Source organism: Artibeus jamaicensis, unplaced genomic scaffold (assembly GCF_021234435.1).
Source record: "Artibeus jamaicensis isolate MK-2021 breed Jamaican fruit bat unplaced genomic scaffold, CSHL_Jam_final contig_659, whole genome shotgun sequence".
NCBI classification, from domain to species: domain Eukaryota; kingdom Metazoa; phylum Chordata; class Mammalia; order Chiroptera; family Phyllostomidae; genus Artibeus; species Artibeus jamaicensis.
In genome coordinates this window covers 291,815-315,576 of record NW_026521916.1, presented here as the reverse complement: position 1 = coordinate 315,576, position 23,762 = coordinate 291,815, and the positions used below count along the sequence as shown (strand labels likewise).

Below are 23,762 nucleotides of genomic sequence, written 5' to 3'. Positions count from 1 at the left end.
AAATTTTCTAAACATGCATTCATTTTTCTTTCTCTGTGCACAGTGTTCATGATCCTAGAATGTATTTGTCTATTACATTAATTTGTACTTGACTAAAATTTGCCTATCCTAGGCACTTTCTCCATACCCTCTGCTTTTCCTGCAGAAATATCCCCCCCCCCGCCACTCTCCTTTTATTCTACCAAGCACTTTGTTATGCTCTGTCCGTCATTTCTGGCTGTTACATTTAATGTTGTATTCTATTTATTTGTGTTCTTGTCTTCTCACTCAGATTCCTCTGTGACAAAGTCTTAATTTTTTTATTTCCTTCCTGTCTCCCAAAATGTCTAGCCACAATGCCCTGCAATATGTTGAATGAATTGTTAGCACACTGAGTAGCATCCTCATATCTTCCCTGTTTTGCTTAGCAGATAGGTTTTTTTTTTTAATAACCTGTATATGTTTAGTGACTTTGGTCTTCCACATAGCTTCTGGCATCTACTAGAAGGGATCAGGATAATATGCAAGCTGAGCTGAATCGCCTTCAAGCAGAAAATGATGCCTCTAAAGAAGAAGTAAAAGAAGTTTTGCAAGCCTTAGAGGAACTTGCTGTCAATTATGATCAGAAGTCTCAGGAAGTTGAAGATAAAACTAAGGAATATGAATTACTTAGTGATGAACTGAATCAAAAATCAGTAAGATTTTTTTTTTCTTCTTAATACTTTAGTACACGTTTTCTTAATGACACATTACCCAAGTAGGTATATAGACAGTAAAGAAAATATACCAACCATCTAGAAATTTGTCAATTCCATTCTAACATTAATCTGCTCAGACTTATGGCAGTAAATGAAAATTGAATCTAATGAACTTGGAAGTTTCCCATTTCAAGGCTAAAAACTACCTAGCCTCCATAATTAGTGAAGTAATACTAATTATTGCTCTTCCTAGAGTGGTAATACTGATTACCGCTCTTCATGGAGCACAATGTGGCAACTTTACATTGTTTATTAGGTCAGAAATATTTGAACTGGAAGCTATTCTAGAACAAGATAGTTCAAGAAAATGAGAGCAAAAAGTAATAATTTTATGAGTATTAAGTGAAAACTTGAAATACCTGTCAATATTTGTATTAATATTTTCATCTGCTAGATTTAACTGTACTCTTTATTTTTGAATCTTCTACTAGGCAATTTTAGCAAGTATAGATGCGGAACTTCAAAAACTTAAGGAAATGACTAACCACCAGAAAAAACGAGCAGCTGAGATGATGGCATCTTTACTGAAAGACCTTGCAGAAATAGGAATTGCTGTAGGAAATAATGACGTAAAGGTAAATGTAATAACCAATATTAAGAGTTCTTTTCTGTATGTAGCTCATACTTTTCTTTACAACTAGTTATTTTTACAAAGTTCTTTTCTTATCCTTATAATAATCATGTGTGGTAGATGGATAGTATTATCTCTATTTTAAATAGATGAGAAGACAGGAAGAGAATGGGTCATTTAAGTAGATGAACATTCATAAGCATTTTTTTTAGCACTTCATATATCTTATAATATTTTGCACTTAGAATTATGTTAATGATTATCATACATGACAGGATATAATTAGAACAACAGTGAATATTAGCTCAGGGAGTAAAATCATGAATGAATTGGCCTATAGTTACATTAACTATTTAAAAAGAAAAAGACAAGCACTGCTAGTTAATTTTTTTCTTTAAATTTTATTATGCAAATTTTCAAACATAGAATACCACCATGAACCTCTGTTATCAGTTATCAGAATTATCAGTTATCACTTACTTATGCCTTTTTTCTTTTTTATTCTTTTAAGGATAATAGTACTGGTTGTATTATCACTAGACATGCTGTTAAAAAAAAATAGTGACCTAGTAGAACTTACAACTTAGACCAAAAAGATAAACTAAGATTCTTAACTGCAAAAACATGTATGTAACATAAAAGATTTATATGTCACAGTAGGTGTTCATTTGAACTCCTTTTTGATTAAAGCTTAATTATGGTTACAAACAGAACAAATTTATACTTGGGTTTATGGTGAGAGCATACCAAGAAGCCAAGTTAAACAAGAATTGGAAATGAATAAAGGTTTTCAGTATGGAACATAACATTCCTTCTGTTATTTGTTATTCAAAGTCTGTTGATGAAGACAAGAATTGTAACTTTTTCCTTGTGTCATTTTTTAAAGATTTTATTTATCCATTTCTAGACAGAGGAGAAGGGAGCAAGAAAAAGAGGATGAGAAACACCAGTTTGTGGTTGCCTCTCGTGCACCCCCCTACTGGGGATCTGGCCTGCAACCCAGGCATGCTCCCTGACTAGAAATTGAACCTCTACCCTGTGGTTCGCGGGCTGGCGTTCAGTCCACTGAGTCACACCAGCCAGGGTTCATGCGTCGTTTCTTAATGTCAGCTCACTTCATTGAAAGAAAGAAAGTGTTATTATTAAATACTGGGTGGCTTGATTTAATCTCTCTTCACATCAGTCTGAACATTCTGTTCTGTCCTTTTCATGGCAAAGTAGTGGGAGACGTTAAACCTATATAGGAGTCTTTAGAGATGGAAAACTGTATTCATTTCATATCACTGCATACTAGAAAGATGTTACTCAAAACTTGCTTTTTGTAGATTTACAGCTTCTTCTTAGAAGTGGGAAAAACAGAAAATAAAAAGTGGAAATGGCTTATGTTTGGTGGCAGAGTGATTAGAATATTGGTTCCCTGACTCCCACACTTGCATTTTGAAAGCAGGTCAGCTTTGCAAATAGGTTCTTTAGAAATAAATCCATGGATTCTCAGTATTACTGTCATTTGCACATAATTCTTTTCCTGTTAACATCATCAGTTAAACCCTGCTGAACCCCTGCTTTACAGTTTTAATGTAAAACTGTTCTGTTTTTACATTATGGTTCACTCTTTATGTGTACAATTCTTTGGATTTTGACAAATGCATGATACAGATTTACCATTACAATATCAGAATTGTTTTACCACTTTAACATCTTCTGCCATCTCCCATGCTTTATTCATCCCTCTCCCCTGAACCCTTAGCAACCACTGATCTAAAAAAGATCTCAATAGTGTTGCCTTCTCAAAAATTTTATACAGTTGGAATCACACAGTATGTAGCCTTTTCAAACTGGCTTTTTTTTACTTAGCAGTGTGCATTTAAGTTTCTTACATGTCTTTTTGTGACTTGATAGCTCATTTTTGATTGTTTATGGTATGATATGGATGTACCACTTTGTTTATCCATTTACCTATTGAGGAACATCTTGGTTACTTTCAGTTTTTGGCACTTAAAATTTAAATAAAGCTGCTATAAACATTCATGTGCACCTTTTTCTGAGAACATAAGTTTTCAATTCAATTGGATAAAAATACCCAGGAGTATGATTATTAGCTTGTATGTTAAGACTATGTTAGCTATGTAAGAAACTCACAAAGTGGCTGTACCAGTTTGCATTCTTACCAGCAGTGAGTGAGAGTTCCTGTAACTTCACATTCTCCTCAGTATTTACTATCATTATTTTTTTGGTTTTGAGCCATTCTGACAGATGTGTAGTGTTATCTCATGGTTTTAATTTGTAATTAGGTTGTTTTATTACTGAGTTTTAAGAGTTATGTTTTGGGTAAGTTCTTCATTAGATAGGTGTTTTACATGTGCTTCCCCCAGTGTATGTCATATCTTTTCATTCTCATAACAGTGTCTTTTGCAAAGCAGAAATTCTAACAAAGTCTAACTTACCAATTTCTTCTTTTGCGGATTATGTTTTTGATGTTGTGTTTAAAACCCCATCTCTAAACTCATAGTCACCTAGATTTTCTCCTGTGTTATCTTCTGTAATGTTTTTTTTAACAAGTTATTATTTCTTTTTTTTTAAAGATTTTATTTATTTATCTTTAGAGGGGAAGGGAAGGAGAGAAGGAGAGAAATGTCAGTGTATGGTTGCCTCTCATGCATTCCCTGCTGGGAACTGGCGTGCAACCCAGGCATGTGCCCTGACTGGGAATCGAACTGCGATTGTGTGGTTCGCAGGCCCGCACTCAATCCACTGAGTTACACCAGCCAGGGCCTTCTTCTATAAATGTTTTGATTTTGCATTTACATTTATGTTTCTATGATCTATTTGGAGTTATTTTTTCTGGAAAGTATAAAGTCTGTTAGAGTTTATTGTTTTACATGGGGATGTCCACCTGCTCCAGCAGATTTGTTGAAAAGACAATTCTTTCTCCACTGAATTGCCTTAACCCCTTCGTTGGAGATCAGTTGATTGTATTTGTGTGTGTCTGTTCCTGGGCTCTGTTGTGTTTCAATGACCTATTTGTTCTTTTCCCAATATCACATTATTTTAATTATTGTAGCTTTATCGTGAATCTTGTAGTTGGGTAGCATTAATCTTCCGACTTTGCTCTTTAGTATTGCGTTGGCTATTCAGGGTCTTTTGCTTTTCTATATAAATTTCAGAATCAGTGTGTTGATATCCACAAAATAACTTGCTGGGATTTTGATTAAGGTTACATTAAATACATAGATCAAGTTGGGAAGAATTGATATTTTAACAGTATTATCTTCCTATCTATGAATGCAGAATACCTCCATCTAAATAAAAAACCTCCAGTTTTTCATTTCATCAGCTTTATAGTTTGTTTCCTCATGGATCTTACACAATGTTACATTTATACCTAAGTGTTTTCTCTTTTTTCCTGGTGCTAATGTAAATGGCAAGTTCAAATAAGCTGGTACATAGGAAAGTGATTAACTTTTGTATGTTAACCTTGTATTCTGCAATATTACAATAATGACTTATTAGTTCCTGGAGTTTCTTTAATAATCTTGTCATTTTATATCTGTCTCGAGCTTCACTTAATTTTGACATTGAATATTATACTGGAGTTTTAATAGGGAAGCCCATGGAAGTTATGGAATGTAAAGTGACCACAGTTCCTCCTTGGTGAGCTTAAAAGTCATCCTTTTTGCGCCACCTAAACATCATTACTTGTTAAGTTTTATTTTTTAAATCTTCATTTAAGGATATGTTCATTGATTTTTAGAGAGAGAAGTATCAGTCAGTTGCTTCCTGTATGCACCCTGGCCAGGAATTGAACCCACAACCTTTTGGTGTATAAGACAATGCTCCAGCCAGTTGAGCTACCCAACCAGGACTTATATGTTAAGTTGTTGTTTGTTTTTTTAAGATCTTGTATATTTATTTTTAGAGGAGGAGGGTGGAAAAAAGGAAGAGAAACATCATTGTGTGGTTTCTTTTCACATGCCCCTGCACTGGGGACCTGGCCTGCACATGCCCTGACTAGAAATCAAACCAGTGACCCTTTGGTTTGCAGACCAGCACTCAACCCACTGAGCTACACCAGTAAGGGCTTATTTGTTAAGCTTTAAACTGGAGTTACACATGATTAACAGTAAATTTACTGAAAAGGGCCTACGAAGAAGAAATTAAAATATTGAAAGAGACCGATGCATCAGGGTTTGTTTGTTTTTTAGTTGTGCATTCTTTTTTCCTTGTAGGCATGTATTAGCATTAAGTTAGGAAGGGAACGAAAGCCAAAAATGAAAGTATTTTACTTACCCTTTATTAAAACAATATTTAATTAAAGGAAAACTTTAGGCTTTCTATCAGTATTGAGTAATATCAAAATATATTTAATTTAGTTGTAAGATTTTAGAATCTAATTGGGTAAACACACACTGGACATTTTTGTCTCTATTGTATTTCACTATCTTCTCATAGCAGCCTGAGGGAACTGGCATGATAGATGAAGAATTCACTGTTGCAAGGCTCTACATTAGCAAGATGAAGTCAGAAGTAAAAACAATGGTAAAACGCTGCAAACAGTTAGAAAGTACACAAACTGAGAGCAACAAAAAAATGGAAGAAAATGAAAAGGAGTTAGCAGCATGCCAACTTCGTATCTCTCAAGTATGTATTAAAACTTTATTATTTTTTGAGTAGCCATATAAGTTTTATTTATTGTATGAGTTACAAGAAAAATTTACTTCCATAGGTTATTCTGAGTAACAAAATAAGGTTAATTTGATCAGTTTTCCTAGTCCAGCTTCATTATAGTAAAATGAACGATTTAACTGGGTTATAGAATGATTAACTTAGTTAAGTATACAGATTCACTAGAAAGATGTGACTGATGTGACTGTTGAAGAACCTAGAAGAATCCTAGGGTAGTTAAAACTGCATGGCCAGTTTTCTGATTTTGGCAACTGAATAGAGGAGGCCATTCACCAACATAAGAATTGTAGACAGAAGGAAGAGGGTAATGTCATATGAAGAAAAAAATAAGAACATTTCTCTTTTTTTGGCCTTCATTGCCTTCGTTTCCAAGTGTTATTTAGAAGCAGTGACCATTTCATTGATTATATTCTTTTTCATGTAAATTTGGCCCCTGAACATTTCGTATCCTGAAGAATATTATGTTTATATACATTGCTAAAACTTGCTCATGTTTAAATATTTATAACAATAAAATGTGGTGTGAGGTTTTTTTCCACTTCATATCAGTACATTTTCCCCAAAAGCATGAAGCCAAAATTAAGTCATTGACTGAATACCTTCAAAATGTGGAACAAAAGAAAAGGCAGCTGGAAGAATCTGTCGATTCCCTCAGTGAAGAACTAGTCCAGCTTCGAGCACAAGGTATTAACTAACTTCTCATTGTTTATGAGTTACATCTACATTAATTTGTTCTTTCATGTAATTGTATTAAACTTACATTCACATTGATAGAGAGTAGTAGGAATCTGGATAACTTGGAATAATAAATAATATGTTTTAGTATGGCTTTCAAACATCTTTAAAGTTGTGTTTGAATATGGAAGTAGCCAATTTGTGAATTTCCCACAAATTTCCAAAGTTACACATATATATGAAGTTTATGCACACATGCAGTTTTGGCATAGGAATTTAGAAAGCTGTCTTATTTCCCTACCATGCCTTAACCCATATGTTCTAGGATTAGGTAAAGAAAATAAAGGAAACCATAATTTCAACAGAATGCTGTAAGTGTACTTAGTTAACATGTCATTAATTTAAACAGCAAGATTTATCGTGTGGCATTTGGATTGTCTAAAATCAAGAACTGCTAAGGAATACATCCCTCATAAAACCTGGGTTTATGAAGAACTTTAAGTCTATGTCCTCTCTTGTTTTCTCTCCCTATCCAAACAGAGAAAGTGCATGAAATGGAAAAGGAACACTTAAATAAGGTTCAGACTGCAAATGAAGTTAAGGCAAGTTTGATGTAATTGGATTGTAATGGCTTTAATTCATTATTATTAATCTTTATTAGTCTGACTTAATATCCTTTTCTCCCCAAAATTTTAGCAAGCTGTTGAACAACAGATCCAGAGCCACAGAGAAACTCATCAAAAACAAATTAGTAGCTTAAGAGATGAAGTTGAGGCAAAAGAAAAACTTATCACTGATCTTCAAGAGTAAGTATACTGTTCTTTCCTCTAAATATTAAAAACTAACTCAGAAAGATTGACTGTTTAGACAAAATGAAATAATTGGTTACTGGTAGATTAATATAGTCTTACTAGATATACCTTCATTTTTTCATTGAAATTATAATTTTTGAATTTAAAAATAACTTTTTTATTTGTAAGTATAACTTCTGAGTCCCTGATGAAAATATTTTAGGGTCTTTTGATGTAACTATTCAGGAAAAGGGGGAAAAAAACAACTTTAGTCATTATTGCAGATAGAAACCATAGTCTCCTGCAAATCATTTTCTTCCTTTTAAAAAAAATTCTTGCCCTGGCTGGTGTAGCTCAGTGGATTGAGCGCGGGCCTGCGAACCACACGATCGCGGTTCGATTCCCAGTCAGGGCACATGCCTGGGTTGCAGGCCGGTTCCCTGCAGGCCAGTTCCCAGCAGGGGACGCACAAAAGGCAACCATACATTGATGTTTCTCTCCCTCTCTCCTTCCCCTCTTCCCCTCTAAAGATAAATAAATAAAATCTTTAAAAAAAAAAAAAATTCTTAACTGAGAGAAACTTTATTGGAAATTGGAGCTTTAAATTTTCTTAAACAGAAGTTATCTTTGTAAACCAGCACTGATGGAAATAGATTTCTCTCTGAAGATAACTACAATACCAAATTTAAGATTACTAATTATATATAACTCATACATTTATACAACCACTCAATTTTCCTAGACTGAATATGAGAATAAGTTCTACCCGAATCATTCTAAAAACCACATTCACTCCTGGAACTAGGATGTAATGTGAACCATATAAGCATTCATAGGGCAGGCTGTCCATGAACCTGTAGGTAGATTGGATAAAACAGAGTGATGTCAACATAGGAGAACATTACCTATCAGTTGCATAAAATATCACTCCTAGAAAACTATTTTGGTTTCAATGACAGTTAGGGTATCATGTGGAGGAAAATAAAGCTGTGGATGAAAGCAGGCCTGAGATTAAATCCTAATTTGACTACTTACCTACCCACCAATTAACTAACTGTGTGCAAGGTCTTTGAAGACTCATGGCCACATGTAAACTATGAATAAAAATACCTAACTTGTAGGGTTCATGTGAGAAGTTAATAAAAGAACAAGAAAAACAGCCCTGGCTGGTGTGTTCAGTGATGAGCACAGGCCTGTGAACCAAAGGGTCACTAGTTTAATTCCCAGTCAGGGCACATGCCTGGGTGGCAGATCAGGTCCCCAGTTAGGGGCGTGCGAAAGGCAACCAACCACACATTGATACTTCTCTCTCTCTCTTTCTCGCTTTCCCTCTTTCTAAAAATAAACAAATAAAATCTTTAAAAAGAAAAGAACAAGAAAAACAGTTTCTAAAATGCCCATAATAGGGGTTTAATAGGCAATTATTTCAGAGATAAAAACGTTAGTATAAAAAGGTTGTCTTCATCATTTATCACGAATACATTTTCTCACTTTCATAACCATATGCATAAGTAGCACTGAATTGATAGGAATTGGAGGTCTGCACCTAAATCATGATTTGAGTAGGAATCAGGCACGTAAGAAAAAAATGAAGACAAAGTTTGAGGTGTGGATCTTAATGGATTTAGGGACAAGGACTTGGGGAGATGAAAGATATAAAAGACTAAAATTGTGATTTCAAACCAAAATAGGAGAAATACTGTACAATTGAACATAGCCAAGTCCTCTTACGCCCCCTGCAGTGGGCTGGATCATGTGAGGCCCTGGTTGTTTGAATGATAAGGTTGTAGAATTTCAGAGTTTGAAAAGTATTAATGACAACAATCAGAAAATGGTGGTCTTGATGTTGTGGGGTTTGTTTGTTTTCTTTTATTAGTCAAAACCAGAAAATGATGTTGGAGCAGGAACGTCTGAGAGTAGAACATGAGAAGTTGAAAGCTACTGATCAGGAAAAGAGTAGAAAACTACATGAACTTACGTGAGTAAATGTTTTAATTCAAGTATAAAATTAAAAACTGAATTAGAGAATTACAGGCAATACTAGAAGATATATCCAGTGGATACATTATTTAGGGTAAAGAGTGTTTTTCTTAAACCCTCTTCATTGGTTTGATATCTGCCATCATTTATATAGAATAATTTTAAGTAAAATATGTAGATTTTTAATAACTTATAATCTCTGTAAGAACCAGTTAGTTAATGAGATTTTGGATAAAAGCAGTATGCTATATGTGACATATTCTAAAGTATCAATAAGAACCACTCCTTATTTAGGTGCTGCAACATTTTATCACTTTCTTCTAATGGATATAGAAGGAATTGTAAGGCATTATAAAAAATCCTTTGAAAGACATAATTGAGTGTACTTTTAAAATAAGTATCTTTTATTTATTTGAATTTAACAATTGATTCAGATAAGTACTTGCTTCAGTTTCTGTGCTAAGTAAAACTAGAATTTTATGGACTCATAGTTGAAAATGTTATGTCTCTTCTTCCTCTGTTTAGGGTTATGCAAGATAGACGAGAACAAGCAAGACAAGACTTGAAGGGTTTGGAAGAGACAGTGGTAAGAGACTTAAAAATAAATTAACATGTGGAATGTTTAATGAGTTTTTTCCCTTTGATCATACTAAATTTCAAGTCTGAATTCCAAAAATACTGCTCTTCTTAATTCAAGGCAAAAGAACTTCAGACTTTACACAACCTGCGGAAGCTCTTTGTTCAGGACCTGGCCACCAGAGTTAAAAAGGTAATAAAACTATACTGAGGTATGGATATTTGTATAAGTGCTGCCTACAGTATGTATAATTATTTGCACACGTAAGTGAAATAATTTATATTGTCATACCAGTTTTTGTGTAGTTAAGATTAGAGTATTTTTGATCTTTAAATTTGTTCACAGTATTCATCAACCTTTTTTTCTTTAGAGTGCAGAAATCGATTCTGATGACACTGGAGGCAGTGCTGCTCAGAAGCAAAAAATCTCTTTCCTTGAAAATAATCTTGAACAACTCACTAAAGTGCACAAACAGGTAATAAAGGATATATTTTGTGATACCCTTAACATTGTAAGAATTTTAGAAGAATGGGGAGTGGCAATTTTTTGAATTTATATACTCTGAGCTATTTCATTATTTTTCAAGTATTTAATATAAAAGAAACCACTAGCAATTTTTTAAAAGATTTTATTTATTTATTTTTAGAGAGGAAGGGAAAGAGAGAAGGAGAGAAATACCAATGTGTGGTTGCCTCTCGTGAGTCCCCTGCTGGGAACTGGCCTGCAACCCAGGCGTGTGCCCTGACTGGGAATCGAACCGTGATCATGTGGTTTGCAGGGCCGTGCTCAATCCACTGAGCTACACCAGCCAGGGCCTAACCACTAGCAATTTTTAACAACACTTTTATCAAAAGAGGCCAATGGAAACCTTTCTGGTATTTAGGTCTGTCGGCTTTCTTAATTGATTCATGATTTAAAATTCTCTGGTAGGTAAGTCTTTGCAGTGGAAATACATTTTTTTTTGTTCTTTTACATTTAATGCCCTTAGCATGAAACATAATATCGTGATGCAGTTCATATTTTTTAAAAAGTAGTGCTTACCATGTCTTTTAATTAATGGTTTGATAAATGATTTAATTACAAAACTTTTTAGTGCACTAAATTGTATATCTTTATTATTGTAAACCTGATGTTTACACTAGATGTTTGCACTAAAGGAAGGTTAAAGAAATTTTAGTCCTTTTTGCTTTCAACAGTGTTATTAAGGACCCCGCCAAACTGAATGTGTATTTGTGGGTCTGAGGGACTTAGTACTGTGTTTTAACTTACTGTCATTACCTAGTAGGGGGAAAGAACAGCCCTCTCCCCCAAAAAAACCTAAATGAAATTGTATCTTTATGAGAAATACATGTATATAGATATATAAGTGTGTCATGCTTGACCTTGCCTAAATTAAATTAGCTAATTGGCAAACCTTTGTGTAAAATGTAGTTTTACTTCTTTTCTAAAGAGAAATAAACTGTGCATAGTTTCTCAAATCATCTTGTTAAAACTAGAATCCTAATTTTCTTTATGTGTTTTTAGTTGGTACGTGATAATGCAGATCTTCGCTGTGAACTTCCTAAGTTGGAAAAGCGGCTGAGAGCTACAGCTGAGCGAGTGAAAGCTCTGGAGTCAGCACTGAAAGAAGCCAAAGAAAATGCATCTCGTGATCGCAAACGCTATCAGCAAGAAGTAGATCGTATAAAGGAAGCAGTCAGGTCAAAGAATATGGCCAGAAGAGGACATTCTGCACAAATTGGTTAGTAGACCACATGAAAACCTTGAAACCTCATTTGGTTAGAATGTTTTTATTTACTTGAAAACATATCTGATTCATTAATTATGTATTGTAATGGTGGTATGTATCTATTTTTATTGTCTAACTTGCCAAAAAGTGGCATTGTTGGGAGAGCAGCACAAAGTTTGAGGAATAACCACATTAACAGGACAAGAAGATGAGAACTAGACAAGCAAGAATGATCAGGGGTAGGAGATAAACTCTACCAAGCAGTGTTATTAAAACAAAAAGAATTTGCTAACAGTAAGTTACCAGCAACATTCCATGCTCCAGAATAATGATTGAGGTAGTAATAAAGTATCTAAGAGGCTAGAGAAAAAAGTATGTAACAGAAAAGAGGAATCTAATGAACAACAAAAGATCACGGGGGGGGGGGGCACTTAATTTGTTGTAAGTAAAGAGAAAAGACCTAAAAAGTTGTTACAGTCATGTGTTAAGATTTATTCTAAAGCCAGTTTTTGGTTTTTGTATTAGCTAAACCTATTCGTCCTGGGCAACATCCAGCAGCTTCTCCAACTCATCCAAGTGCAATTCGTGGAGGAGGTGCATTTATTCAGAACAGCCAGCCAGTGGCAGTACGAGGTGGAGGAGGCAAACAGGTGTAAGCGATAACACATTAACTACAGGTTTGTGCTTTATATCTGGCTTTAGAATTATAGCTATAAGTGGGAATGTTCAACCATTGGTCGTTAAAACACTTTTTTTTTTATTCTTATGTTAGTGTCTTGATATTTTTAATGTATGTAATTTTAAAAGTAACTTGGCACATTTCTAGTCTTTTCATAAATCACATAGATATATGCAATACTGTATATTTAAAATTTGTGTTCTTAACATAGGGTCTTTTTTATTTTTATTTTTTTTCAGATTTTTATTTATTTATTTTTAGAGAGAGGGGAAGGGAGGGTGAAAGAGAAGGACAGAATCATTGATGTGTAAGAGAAACATCGATCACCTGCCCAGCCTGAAATCCAGGCATGTGCCCTGACCAGAAATCGAGCCTGGGACCTTTCAGTTCACGGGCCAGCACTTAATCTGCTGAGCAATACCAGCTAAAGCTAACATTGGGTCATTTAAAAAAAGATACTTCTATTCTGTCTAGTACATAAGCCATAGTTTATAACCATTTTACGGAACATGTATATAAATATGTTAATTTTTTCCATACTTGAAATTTTCCAAAATTGAAATTTCTTACATGAAATTTGAAGTATGGAAAAATCCCTTTTACGCCCTTTTAGATTATTTTTTAAGATTTCCAAAGTGAAATTATAAGAAAATGTGAACATTTTAAGGCTCTTGAAAGATTGCACCAAACTGCCTAATTAGCCTAGAATACTGTTCATTTTGTTGAATCTTTGCCAACATTGAGTATTAATAGTTTTTAAGCTTCTGATGTAATAGGCCAGCATAAGCATTCCATTGCTCTGTTGATGAAGTTGGATTTTTTTTCATGTATTTATTGGCCCACTTGTATTTTATTTTTTATGAGTTATTTCTCTGTCCTTTTCAAATTACCTATTGGGAGTAAATTTTTTCTAACAAATGTATGAGTTCTTTAATGTATTTGTCTTTAATTAATATAAGTAATATCTGTTCCTTGTAGAGAATTAAAAGCTATTACAATAGAAGATATTTATCTAAAAGATAAATATCATCTAGAAAAACCAGCCAATATTTTATGAATATAGAAGAGCTTTATTTAGCCCTGGCTGGTGTGTCTCAGTGGAATGAGTGCTGGCCTGCTAACTAAAAGGTTTCCAGTTCAATTCCCAGTAAGGGCACATGCCTGGGTTGTGGCTAGGTCCCCAGTGAGGGGTACTCAAGAGGCAACCACACATTGATGTTTCTCTTTCTCCATTCTATCCCTTCTCTAAAAATAAATAAATAAAATATTTTTTAAAAAACCAAGAAGAGGAGCTTTATTTACATAACTTTTAAATGAAAATGTTTCAACTATTGATATTCATAACTTGTTGAATGTCTCTCTAAAACATTTTTCTTTTTTTAAATATATTTTATTGATTATGCCATTACAGTTGTTCTATTTCCCCCCTTCATTCCCCTCCACCTTGCACACCCCTCCCCCACCATTCCCCCCCTTTAGTTTATGACCACTTGTCTCAAGTTCTTTAGATTCTATGTCTCCCCTACTATTCTTGCCCTTCCCCCTATCTATTTTCTACCTACTGTCTATGCTACTTATTTTCTGTACATTCTCCCCCCTTCTCCTCCTCCCACTCCCCTGTTGCTAATCTTCCATGTGATCTTCATTTCTATGATTCTGCTGCTGATCTAGCTATCCTCTTAGTTTGCTTTTGTTTTAGGTGTGGTTGTTAATAACTGTGAGTTTGCTGTCCTTTCACTGTTCATATTTTTTATCTTCTTTTTCTTAGGTAAGTCCCTTTAACATTTCATATAATAAGGGCTTGGTGATGATGAACTCCTTGAGTTTGATCTTATCTGAGAAGCACTTTATCTGTCCTTCCATTCTAAATGAAAGCTTTGCTGGGTAGAGCAGTCTTGGTTGTAGGTGTATGGATTTCATGACTTGGAATGCTTCTTTCCAGCCCCTTCTTGGAAGGGGCTGTAAGGTCTCTTTTGAGAAATCTGCTGACAGTCTGATGGGAACTCCTTTGTAGGTGACTGTCCCCTTATCTCTTGCTGCTTCTAGAATTCTCTCCTTCATTTTAATCTTGGCTAATGTAATTATGATGTGCCTTGGGGTGTTCCGTCTTGGGTCCAATGTCTTTGGGACTCTCTGAGCTTCCTGGATTTCCTGGAAGTCTATTTCCTTTGCCAGATTGGGGAGATTCTCCTTTATTATTTGTTCAAATAAGTTTTCCATTTGTGGCTGTTCCTCTTCCCCTTCTGGTACCCCTATAATTCGGATGTTGGAGCATTTAAAGATGTCCTGGAGGTTCCTAAGACTCTCCTCATTTTTTTGAATTCTTGTTTCTACATTCTTTTCTGTTTGGTCATTTTTTTCTTCTTTCTGGTCCACTCCTTTGATTTGAGTCCCAGTTTCGTTTTCATTACTATTGTTTCCTGTGCATTTCCATTCATTTCACTTAATTTAACCTTCATATGTTCCTCTAATTTGTGACTAAACTCAACCAGTTCTGTGAGCATCCTGATCACCAGTGTTTTGAACTGTGCATCTGAAAGTTTGGCTATTTCCATCGCTTAGATTTATCGGCTCTGGGGCTTCTTGTTGAGCCATGTTTTGACCTGTGCTGGTTTGGCTGAAGGGTTCCTTGTTGTCAGACTTCCGTGAAGTTCAATTTTCCGTGGTTTTGGCTGCGTTTTTGTTGCTAAAACTTTGTTGTTTTTAAACTTGGTTGTGGGAGGAGGCACAGTGCTTCCACCTACGCCTCCATCTTGGCGGAAGTCTCTCTAAAACAACGTTTTTCTTTATAGTCACAATAAGATCAGCAATATATTGTTAAACAACTAACAACTGAAAACATTTTTAATATTATCTAATACAAATCTATATTCGGATTTCTCTTTTTAAAGTTCTAAAGCACTGGATTGTGTAAAGCAGCAATTTTCAACTTTTTAAATCTCATGGCACACGTAAACTAATCACTAAAATTCTGCAGCACACAAAAAAATACTTTTTGCCAATCTCAAAAAAAATAGGTATAATTTTGATTCACTCACAGCAGACAACTATTATTGTGTTGGCTGTTGTCATTTTTTTATTTGACCATCTAAGGAGAATAGGTGGGTGCCCGTGACTAAATAGTCCAGTAGTGCACATTTTAAAAATTCTTACAGCACACTTGTTAAAAATTGCTAGTTTAAACCAACATAAAATTTAGGGCTACTGTCTGTATTTGGTTTTATCCCTTAAGTCTCTTTTAATCTAGCATTATCCACCTTTTGTTAACATTGATATAATTAAGAGACTAGGCTGGTTATTTTTGGCATATGCTACCTTCTGGGTATGTTTGATTGTTTCTATATGTAATTGCTGTGTTCCTCTATTCTCTATATATTGAAAACATTTATTAGATTCAGTGCATTCTTTAAAAAAAGATTTTATTGCCCTGGCTGGTGTAGCTCAGTGGATTGAGTGCGGGCCTGCGAACCAGAGGATTGTGGTTCGATTCCCAGTCAGGGCACATGCCTGGGTTGCAGGCCAGTTCCCAGTGGGGGACACACGAGCGGCAACCATACATTGATATTTCTCTCCCTCTCTCCTTCCCTTCCCCTTTAAAGATTAAAAAAAAAATTAAGATTTTATTTATTTATTTTGAAAGAGAGGGAAAGAAACATCAGTGTGTGGTTGCCTCTTATACGCCCCCCACTGGGGACCTGGCCTTGCAACCCAGGCATGTGCCTTGACTGGGAATGGTGACCCTTTAGTTCACAGGCTGTTATTCAGTCCACTGAGTCACACTGGCCAGGGCTCAGCACAAACATTTTTAACAAGACTACATGGTAAGTAATATGTGTTATATTAGTAGTTACAACTTTAACCAGTTTTCCTGCCAGTTAGGGATGGTCTCTGTTTTTCCCCTTTGAAATACAGTAAGTTCTCACTAAACATCATCAGTAGGTTCTGTGACTTCAAGCAAAAAAACGGTGAAACCAGTTTTAACACTGGCTGATTGATACAAACAAGGATGAGGCTCCTTTACCTAGTACAGAGCAGGTGTTTTTCTGGATGAGCAAGGGGCTTTTTAAAACAAAAATATAGATGAGAACTTTTTTTTTTGGATAGTGTGCTCAGATTAAACTTTGAATTTATATCTCATTTGTAGAGAAGATACATCATGGCCTTGATTAAATACAGTTGGGTTTTAGCTTAAAAATAGAATGCTAAAAAAAAAAATAGAATGCTAGTGTAATACAGCAGTTGAGCCCTTGAGGGAGACAGCTAACCTTACTAACCTAGGTTTTCAACACCTGAAGTAATTACGAAAGTATAAAGTTTACAGATTTGTCTCATTGCTGGTCCAGAGATAGTAGTTACTATTTTTTTAACTCTTAACATCTATTAGTCAGTCTTAAACTATCATTGAGGAGCATACGATCTACTTAAGTGATAAAATAATGAAAAAGTTAAAGCCTTGTAGAGAAATTTTTAAATTCGTCTTTTATTTATCAAGAAAAACATTACAAAACACTGGGTTTATTCTTGGGAACAATGGAAATATATTAATAATACTGATACCTTTAGTACCCAGCTGTACATGCCGGTCTTCTAGCTTACATAATACTGTGTTTTGCCATGTACAATGTGCTCCAGTGTATAATGCATGCCCACATTTTTGGCCCAAACTTACAGGGGAAAAATCCTTCATTTTAATTTTAATTTTAATTTTTTTTTTTTGAATTCCAGATTCTTGTTCTTTTTTTTTCTTAATTTATTTTTTTATTGATTATGCCATTAGTTGTTCTATTCCCCCCCTTCATTCCCCTCCACCCTACCCCCCGTCCCCACCATTACCCCTCCTTTAGTTTATGACCATGTGTCTCGAAGTTCTTTAGATTCTATATTTCCCATACTATTCTTGCCCCCCCATCTATTTTCTATCTACTGTCTATGCTACTTATTTTCTGTACCTTCTCCCCCCTTGTCCTCCTCCCACTCCCCTTTTGCTAACCCTCTTTGAGATCTTCATTTCTATGTTTCCACTCCTGATCTAGCTGTCCTTTTAGTTTGCTTTTGTTTTAGGTGTGGTTGTTAATAACTGTGAGTTTGCTGTCCTTTCACCGTTCATGTTTTTTTAACTTCTTTTTAGGTAAGTCCCTTTAACATTTCATATAATAAGGGCTTGGTGATGATGAACTCCTTGAATTTGATCTTATCTGAGAAGCACTTTATCTGTCCTTCCATTCTAAATGAAAGTTTTGCTGGATAGAGCAATCTTGGTTGTAGGTCTTTAGATTTCATGACTTGGAATACCTCTTTCCAGCCCCTTCTTGCCTGTAAGGTCTCTTTTGACAAATCAGCTGACAGTCTGATGGGGACTCCTTTGTAGGTGACTGTCCCCTTATCTCTTGCTGCTTCTAGGATTCTCTCCTTCATTTTAATCTTGGGTAATGTACTTATGATGTGCCTTGGTGTGTTTCTTCTTGGGTCCAATGTCTTTGGGACTCTCTGAGCTTCCTGGATTTCCTGGAAGTCTATTTCCTTTGCCAGATTGGGGAGATTCTTCTTTATTATTTGTTCAAATAAGTTTTCCACTGGTGGCTGTTCCTTTCCCCCTTCTGGTACCCCTATAATTCGGATGTTGGGGCGTTTAAAGATGTCTTGGAGGTTCCTAAGACTCTCCTCATTTTTTTGAATTCTTGCTTCTTGACTCTTTTCTGTTTGGCCATTATTTGCTTTCTTCTGGTCCACTCCATTGATTTGAGTCCCAGTTCCCTTTTCATCACTATTGGTTTCCTGTGCAATTCCATTCATTTCAATTAGTTTAGCCTTCATATGATCCTCTAATTTGTGGCTATAATCAACCAGTTCTGTGAGGATCCTGATCACCAGTGTTTTAAACTGTGTGTCTGAGAGTTTTGGTGTTTCTTCATCGCTTAGATTTATAGGCTCTGGGGCTTTGAGTTCTTCTTGAGCCATTTTTGGTCTGTTTGAGCCCGTTAAGTATGAAGAGCGGAGCCTTGGACTCTCAGGTCGCTGGGTTGTGACGCTGTATGTGGGGGCATGGTCAGAGCGGGGAAATGGCGTTGCCCTCTGCTGCTGCTTGCTGTGGGGACCTGCTGGGTCCGGGTCCCGGTCCCGGTCCAATGGCCCACTCCCTCACTTGTCTGTCCACGCACGAATGCGCAACCACAGTCAACCCGCAGCCCTGCTCCCTCGCTATTTCCCTGCAGTCGCTGGGTCTCTCACTAGGTCCAACTCTGCGCCTGGATTCCGCGCGCCTGAGTCCGTCTGACCGGGTTTTCCTGTGCTACCCGGCTCAGCCAGCTGCTGTTTTCGCCCCTTCCCGATCAGGCTGAAGATTTTGTTGTTTACAGACTTCCGAAAAGTTCAATTTTCTGTGTTCTGGCTGTGTTTTCTGTTGCTAATATTCAGTTGTCTCTAAACTTGGTTGTGTGAGAAGGCACGGCGTCTCCACCTATGCCTCCATCTTGGCGGAAGTCCCTCTAATTTTTTTTTTTTTTTTAAGATTTGATTTATTTATATTTAGAGAAGAGGGGAAGGAGAGAGGGAGAGAAATATCAATGTATGGTTGCCTCTCCTGAGTCCCCTGCTAGGAACTGGCCTGCAAGCCAGGCATGTGTCCTGACTGGGAATCAAACTGCGATCCTTTGGTTCACAGGCCCGCAGGCCCACAGGCCCATGCTCAATCCACTGAGCTACACTAGGCAGGCCCTTCATTTTAATATTTTAATTCAGCTTTTTATTTATTTACATTTAGATTCTTGGGGGGGTGTTATAAAGGATTTTTAGCATTTATTGGTATAATATGTTAATTATGTAACATAATTACAAAACACAAGAACAGATATAAAGTATTTCAGGTTCTACGCCCCTGTATAATGTGCATCCTGATTTTTCCCTCAAAAATATGGACCAAAAAAGTGCACATTGTACATGGCAACATATGGTGCTTTGAAAGTTGAGTTTTTCTAAACACATAGGTAAGTAGTTTAATACAAGGAATCTTCCAGGTAACAACTACTAAAATTGTTCATTAGTTGTTTATTTTCCTACCATATATATCTCTTACGTATCTTTATCCCTTGCCCTTCTTTTCCTCCCTCTTTTTTTTATAGGTAACATGTATATAACATTGCTAGTTAATGGTCCTTATCTTTAAGAATGTTACACTGTCTGCTGCTTTCTATCTTCTTCTTTTTTTTTTTTTTTTTTAATAAAATTTGTACATTGGCCGTGGCTGGTGTGGCTTAGTAGATTGAGTGCCGGCCTGCGAACCAAAGTGTCTTCAGGTTCCACTCCTAGTCAGGGCACATGCCTGAGTTGTGGGTCGTGTCCCCAGTTGGGGGTCCTCGAGAGGCAACCACACTTCGATGTTTACCTCTCTCCCTCCCTTTCCCTCTCTAAAAATAAATAAAATCTTTTAAAAAATATATAATTCATACATCAGCTTACCCACAGGCTCTCTTGGGAAGAATAGAAATAAATGAAGGACTGACCTTTTTAAACATTGTACTGCTCATTAATAGCTCTACTTGGAGGTAAATTGAAGGAGAAAAAATAAAAATAATTTATTGTTGACATTTAATTAATTTTAGCAGAATTGGTCAAAGCTGTTGGCCAAAATGTTTTTAAAATAGTGGTGTGTTTTATTTACTTTATTCCTTTCATGATTATTTCAAACACAGGTTTTATACAAATAAAAAATATTTTTTCTATGCATTCTCCCATTTTCAGATGCTGACAATAATTGAAGTGTGAAGAGTATATAATATCAAGCAGAGTCATTCAGTGACTAACCTTTACTCCTGGTAATTGTAGAACTACAACTTTTTAAAATCTGTAAATTATATCTGGCCTGTTAAGCTGTTTCCTGCCCACTTTCTTGTAAATTCTGCTGCTTCCCAACACAACTAGAGTGCAATTTTGGCGTCATAGGAGAGGAAAATGAGTTTACAACTGTGGTCCTATTTATTACACAGTTTGTCTTTTGTGTCTTAATTTAGTCTTCATTGTGCCAAGCTAACTGTACAATATAGGATTGTGTTTTTTGTACTTGTTTGTTTGTATGTGTTTATTTTTTTATCTTAAGTTACCTAGCTGCTACTGCTTATTTTTCTTAAAGTAGCTTCCTTATTTTAGAGGAGATGAAGCATTTAGGTTATATGTCTTAAATTTTACCACTTACACACTACGTGCTCACAAAGTATATCAGGTCAGTACTGTACTTTAACATCCCTTGAAATGATTTCAGAGTCAAAATTATTTATATCTTTATTGTTTGCTTCTGGAAACTACAATTTGAACACTGAAACCTTAAAACTGCTTAAGTAGGCACTTGAAATTGAGCATGGCTACTCAATTGTTATCTTATGAAATGCCTATTGTTCGATTTTCTTGAATAGATGTATTTTACAGTATCAAAAACAAATTTCAGATTAACAGTTGGAGAGGAATTGGGCTTCCCTTTTTCTCACTTCTATAATCAACATAACTTGGTGGAATGAAAATACCCTGCTTCATTCTGGTCTGCCAGCTAATTATTAAGAATTGAACACATATAATTTGTCTGTTTAATATAATGAATTAAAATAGGACTAAACATAATTTTATATTGTTAGTACTATATTGGTTTATCTAAATTTATAGCCTGTGGAAACAAAAAAACACATGGAAGAACTGGACAAGTATATGATGAATTTATGTATACATAGGTAAAATTTGGTATAAAATCCTTGAGGTGTTTTTAACCTACAGCACTGTCGTACACTATAATTTATTGTTTTGCCTAGAAATAGTTAATTGTTTGCAAGTTACTAATCCACAAATAAGTTATTTTGTTGGTTATAACCTTTAATTTTATAGTTAGAACTTAGTGTGCCTGTTTTTGCCTCTACTTTCTTAAGACCATTAAACTAAGTCAACAGTTTGCTTTACAAAGCTATAAAAGTAATAGGGGAGGTGATTTCAATATGCTTTATCAATGGGGTGGTGACTGCAACCATGTCATAAATTTGCAGAGAATGTGGGGATATAAGGGCATTCAGTTAGTAGAAAAACTTCAGAAGTTCTGTGTTAGGATCTGACTGGCAGAATTAACTTTTTAAAGAAGTTTTATATACAGATATTTGTAATAAATTTGGAGCCATCATCAGAAGACTCAGATTATCATTGGCTTATTTTTCTATGTCAACTATTGTAATTTCCACTTTTATATAATTTTTGATTTAAAAGATAAATTTATTTATTTTTGTAACAGTCAGAAATCTTTGCTGTTGTAGTCTACAACCTTTAAAATAATTGTGTTGCCTTTAGGATTGATCAAAATAAATACTCCAAAAATTTAGATGAAACCTTGGTACAACAAGATTGAAATAATGCAGTTAACTTAAATTTTTTTTTAAAGTACTACAGCTTATTATTTATGATGGTACTTTTCTAAAATGAGAAATGTTTGGCTGTATTCACATAGACATTTATATTTTGCTTTCAAATGAAAACTTGCTTCTTTGGCAGTATCTATAAATGAAGCAGAATTTTTTTTCCCTCATGTCTTGAGTATGGTAGTTTCTTGTTCTATGTATCATGGGTATTGGTATTGGTGCTGTGTAACAGTGAATTGTAACTAACGTGTAGTTCAGGGTATATACAATGTTAGGTTTTTAAAAATATCTCAATGTTTTTTTCTATTTATAATTTCAAACTTTCATAAGGTGTACAGAGAATTTCATAAGTTTGTTTTCAGTGAACTGCTCTTTTTGCCATAGGTTATTAAACAATAGCATTAACTCTTACAAATGAAAATTTCTGATCATCTAGAAAATCGAAACATTTCAATTTGCAGTATCCTTTTTTTGACTGAATATATTAATGTTTCTCTGAATGCTATTGATAAACAGGTCAGATGATAAACTCAGTAAAATAAAAGTAATATTTATTCATGGTGATCAATTAAATTATTTGCCTAACTTAAGAAAACTAGTGTGCATAACTTAGTTTGACATGAGGTGATAGTAGAATATGAGTCTACTTGTGGAATATGTTGATTTATTTTCAGTTCTTGGAGATACATTGGTTTGGGGAGACAACATATAATTTTAATTTTTACTTTAACCTGCATGCTGTAAATGTGTTTTATGTTAAAATAAAGAGGAAATTTTTTTTGAAATGTAATGACTTTTTAAAAACTTACTTGATAAAATATTAGGTTGACTTTTATACTCAGTGGCCTTTTGTTTTGACAGAATAATGACTAATATGTCATTCATGTATACTTTCCTAATGTGTTGCATATTCTTTGGACATTTGGTATTAAATATGTAGGCTGAAGGATTGAGAACTAGAAATGAATTATCAGTCTTACTATGTTACTTCACTTTAGTGTAGTTTACCTGTTCTTTTTTCATCTAAGCCTGATTTATTAACATAAGTGTTAAAGTTTGTTTTTCATTACTTTCTCAATGATCATTCAGGTCTAGGTGGAGAAAGCTTAAAGAACAACTTCCTAAATCTAGCTATGATTGGGTTTTTTTTTGTATTTTAAAATTATTGTGGAAATTTTTAATCATACATGAAAGCCTACAATAAATAATGAAGTTCCAAGTACTTGTCATTCAGTTTCAACAATTATCAGGTCATGACTAATCTTGTTTCCCTTATAACCCATTCTTGTGCAAACGCCTCCATATTATTTTGAAGCAATTTCAGATACCATATGCTTTTATTCATAAACAATTTCCTAAACAAAATTTCAGTTTTTGTAAACAGTTTGTTTGAATCATAATCCAATTAAAATCTATATATTACAATTGAGTTCCCTTTGTCTATTTTTTACTTTTCTCCCTACAATTAATCTATGAAGAGAGAGAATAAGGTTAGTTGTCCTACAGTTTCCCAGATTTTCCTGATTGCATTCCTTTGATATCATTCAACATACTTTGCCCGTACGGTGCTTCCTGTGACTTTTTGTTTCTGGATTCACAGATTTAATCAGATTCATATTTTTGTTTGATTTCATTGGGTGGGGGTGGTGGTGGTGCTAGTATTACCTTACAACTGGTGGTGGTCTTCCATTATGTGGCACATAATGTCTAATTGTCTCATTGGATTTAGCCAACATTGTTCTAGAAAGCCTAATTCATCAATTTATTAAAGGTTAAAGAATGGCAGTATTCAATTCTATCATTCTTTCATTGTTAGCTGCAGTAGAGAAACTTGCCCTCATCCACTATTTGGCTACTTAGTGGTATAGCTTATAGAGGAAAAATAAGATAAATGCTTGATTTTTTCCATTTGTGAGTTTCAAAATGAGTTGCTTCACTATCTTCCAGTGGTAACCAG

General features: G+C 34.9%; 1 protein-coding gene across 2 annotated transcripts in view; it reads left to right on the top strand.

Annotated features, from left to right (window-relative positions):
• KIF5B (kinesin family member 5B) overlaps positions 1-23,234 on the top strand; it is a 51,783-nt gene extending 28,549 nt beyond the window's left edge. Inside the window, exons 14-26 of one of the 2 annotated variants that reach the window (XM_037165773.2) lie at positions 468-674; positions 1,169-1,312; positions 5,761-5,946; positions 6,558-6,675; positions 7,207-7,268; positions 7,363-7,472; positions 9,334-9,435; positions 9,963-10,023; positions 10,135-10,206; positions 10,385-10,489; positions 11,539-11,755; positions 12,269-12,420; positions 20,160-23,234. In XM_037165773.2, coding sequence (XP_037021668.1) covers positions 468-674; positions 1,169-1,312; positions 5,761-5,946; positions 6,558-6,675; positions 7,207-7,268; positions 7,363-7,472; positions 9,334-9,435; positions 9,963-10,023; positions 10,135-10,206; positions 10,385-10,489; positions 11,539-11,755; positions 12,269-12,399 — 1,515 coding nt within the window. In that variant the 3' untranslated portion in view covers positions 12,400-12,420; positions 20,160-23,234. Of the gene's footprint in view, positions 1-467; positions 675-1,168; positions 1,313-5,757; positions 5,947-6,557; positions 6,676-7,206; positions 7,269-7,362; positions 7,473-9,333; positions 9,436-9,962; positions 10,024-10,134; positions 10,207-10,384; positions 10,490-11,538; positions 11,756-12,268; positions 12,421-20,159 lie in introns of both variants that reach the window. The other variant, XM_037165772.2, reaches the window with a different exon arrangement.
• Positions 23,235-23,762: the final 528 nt, after the last annotated feature.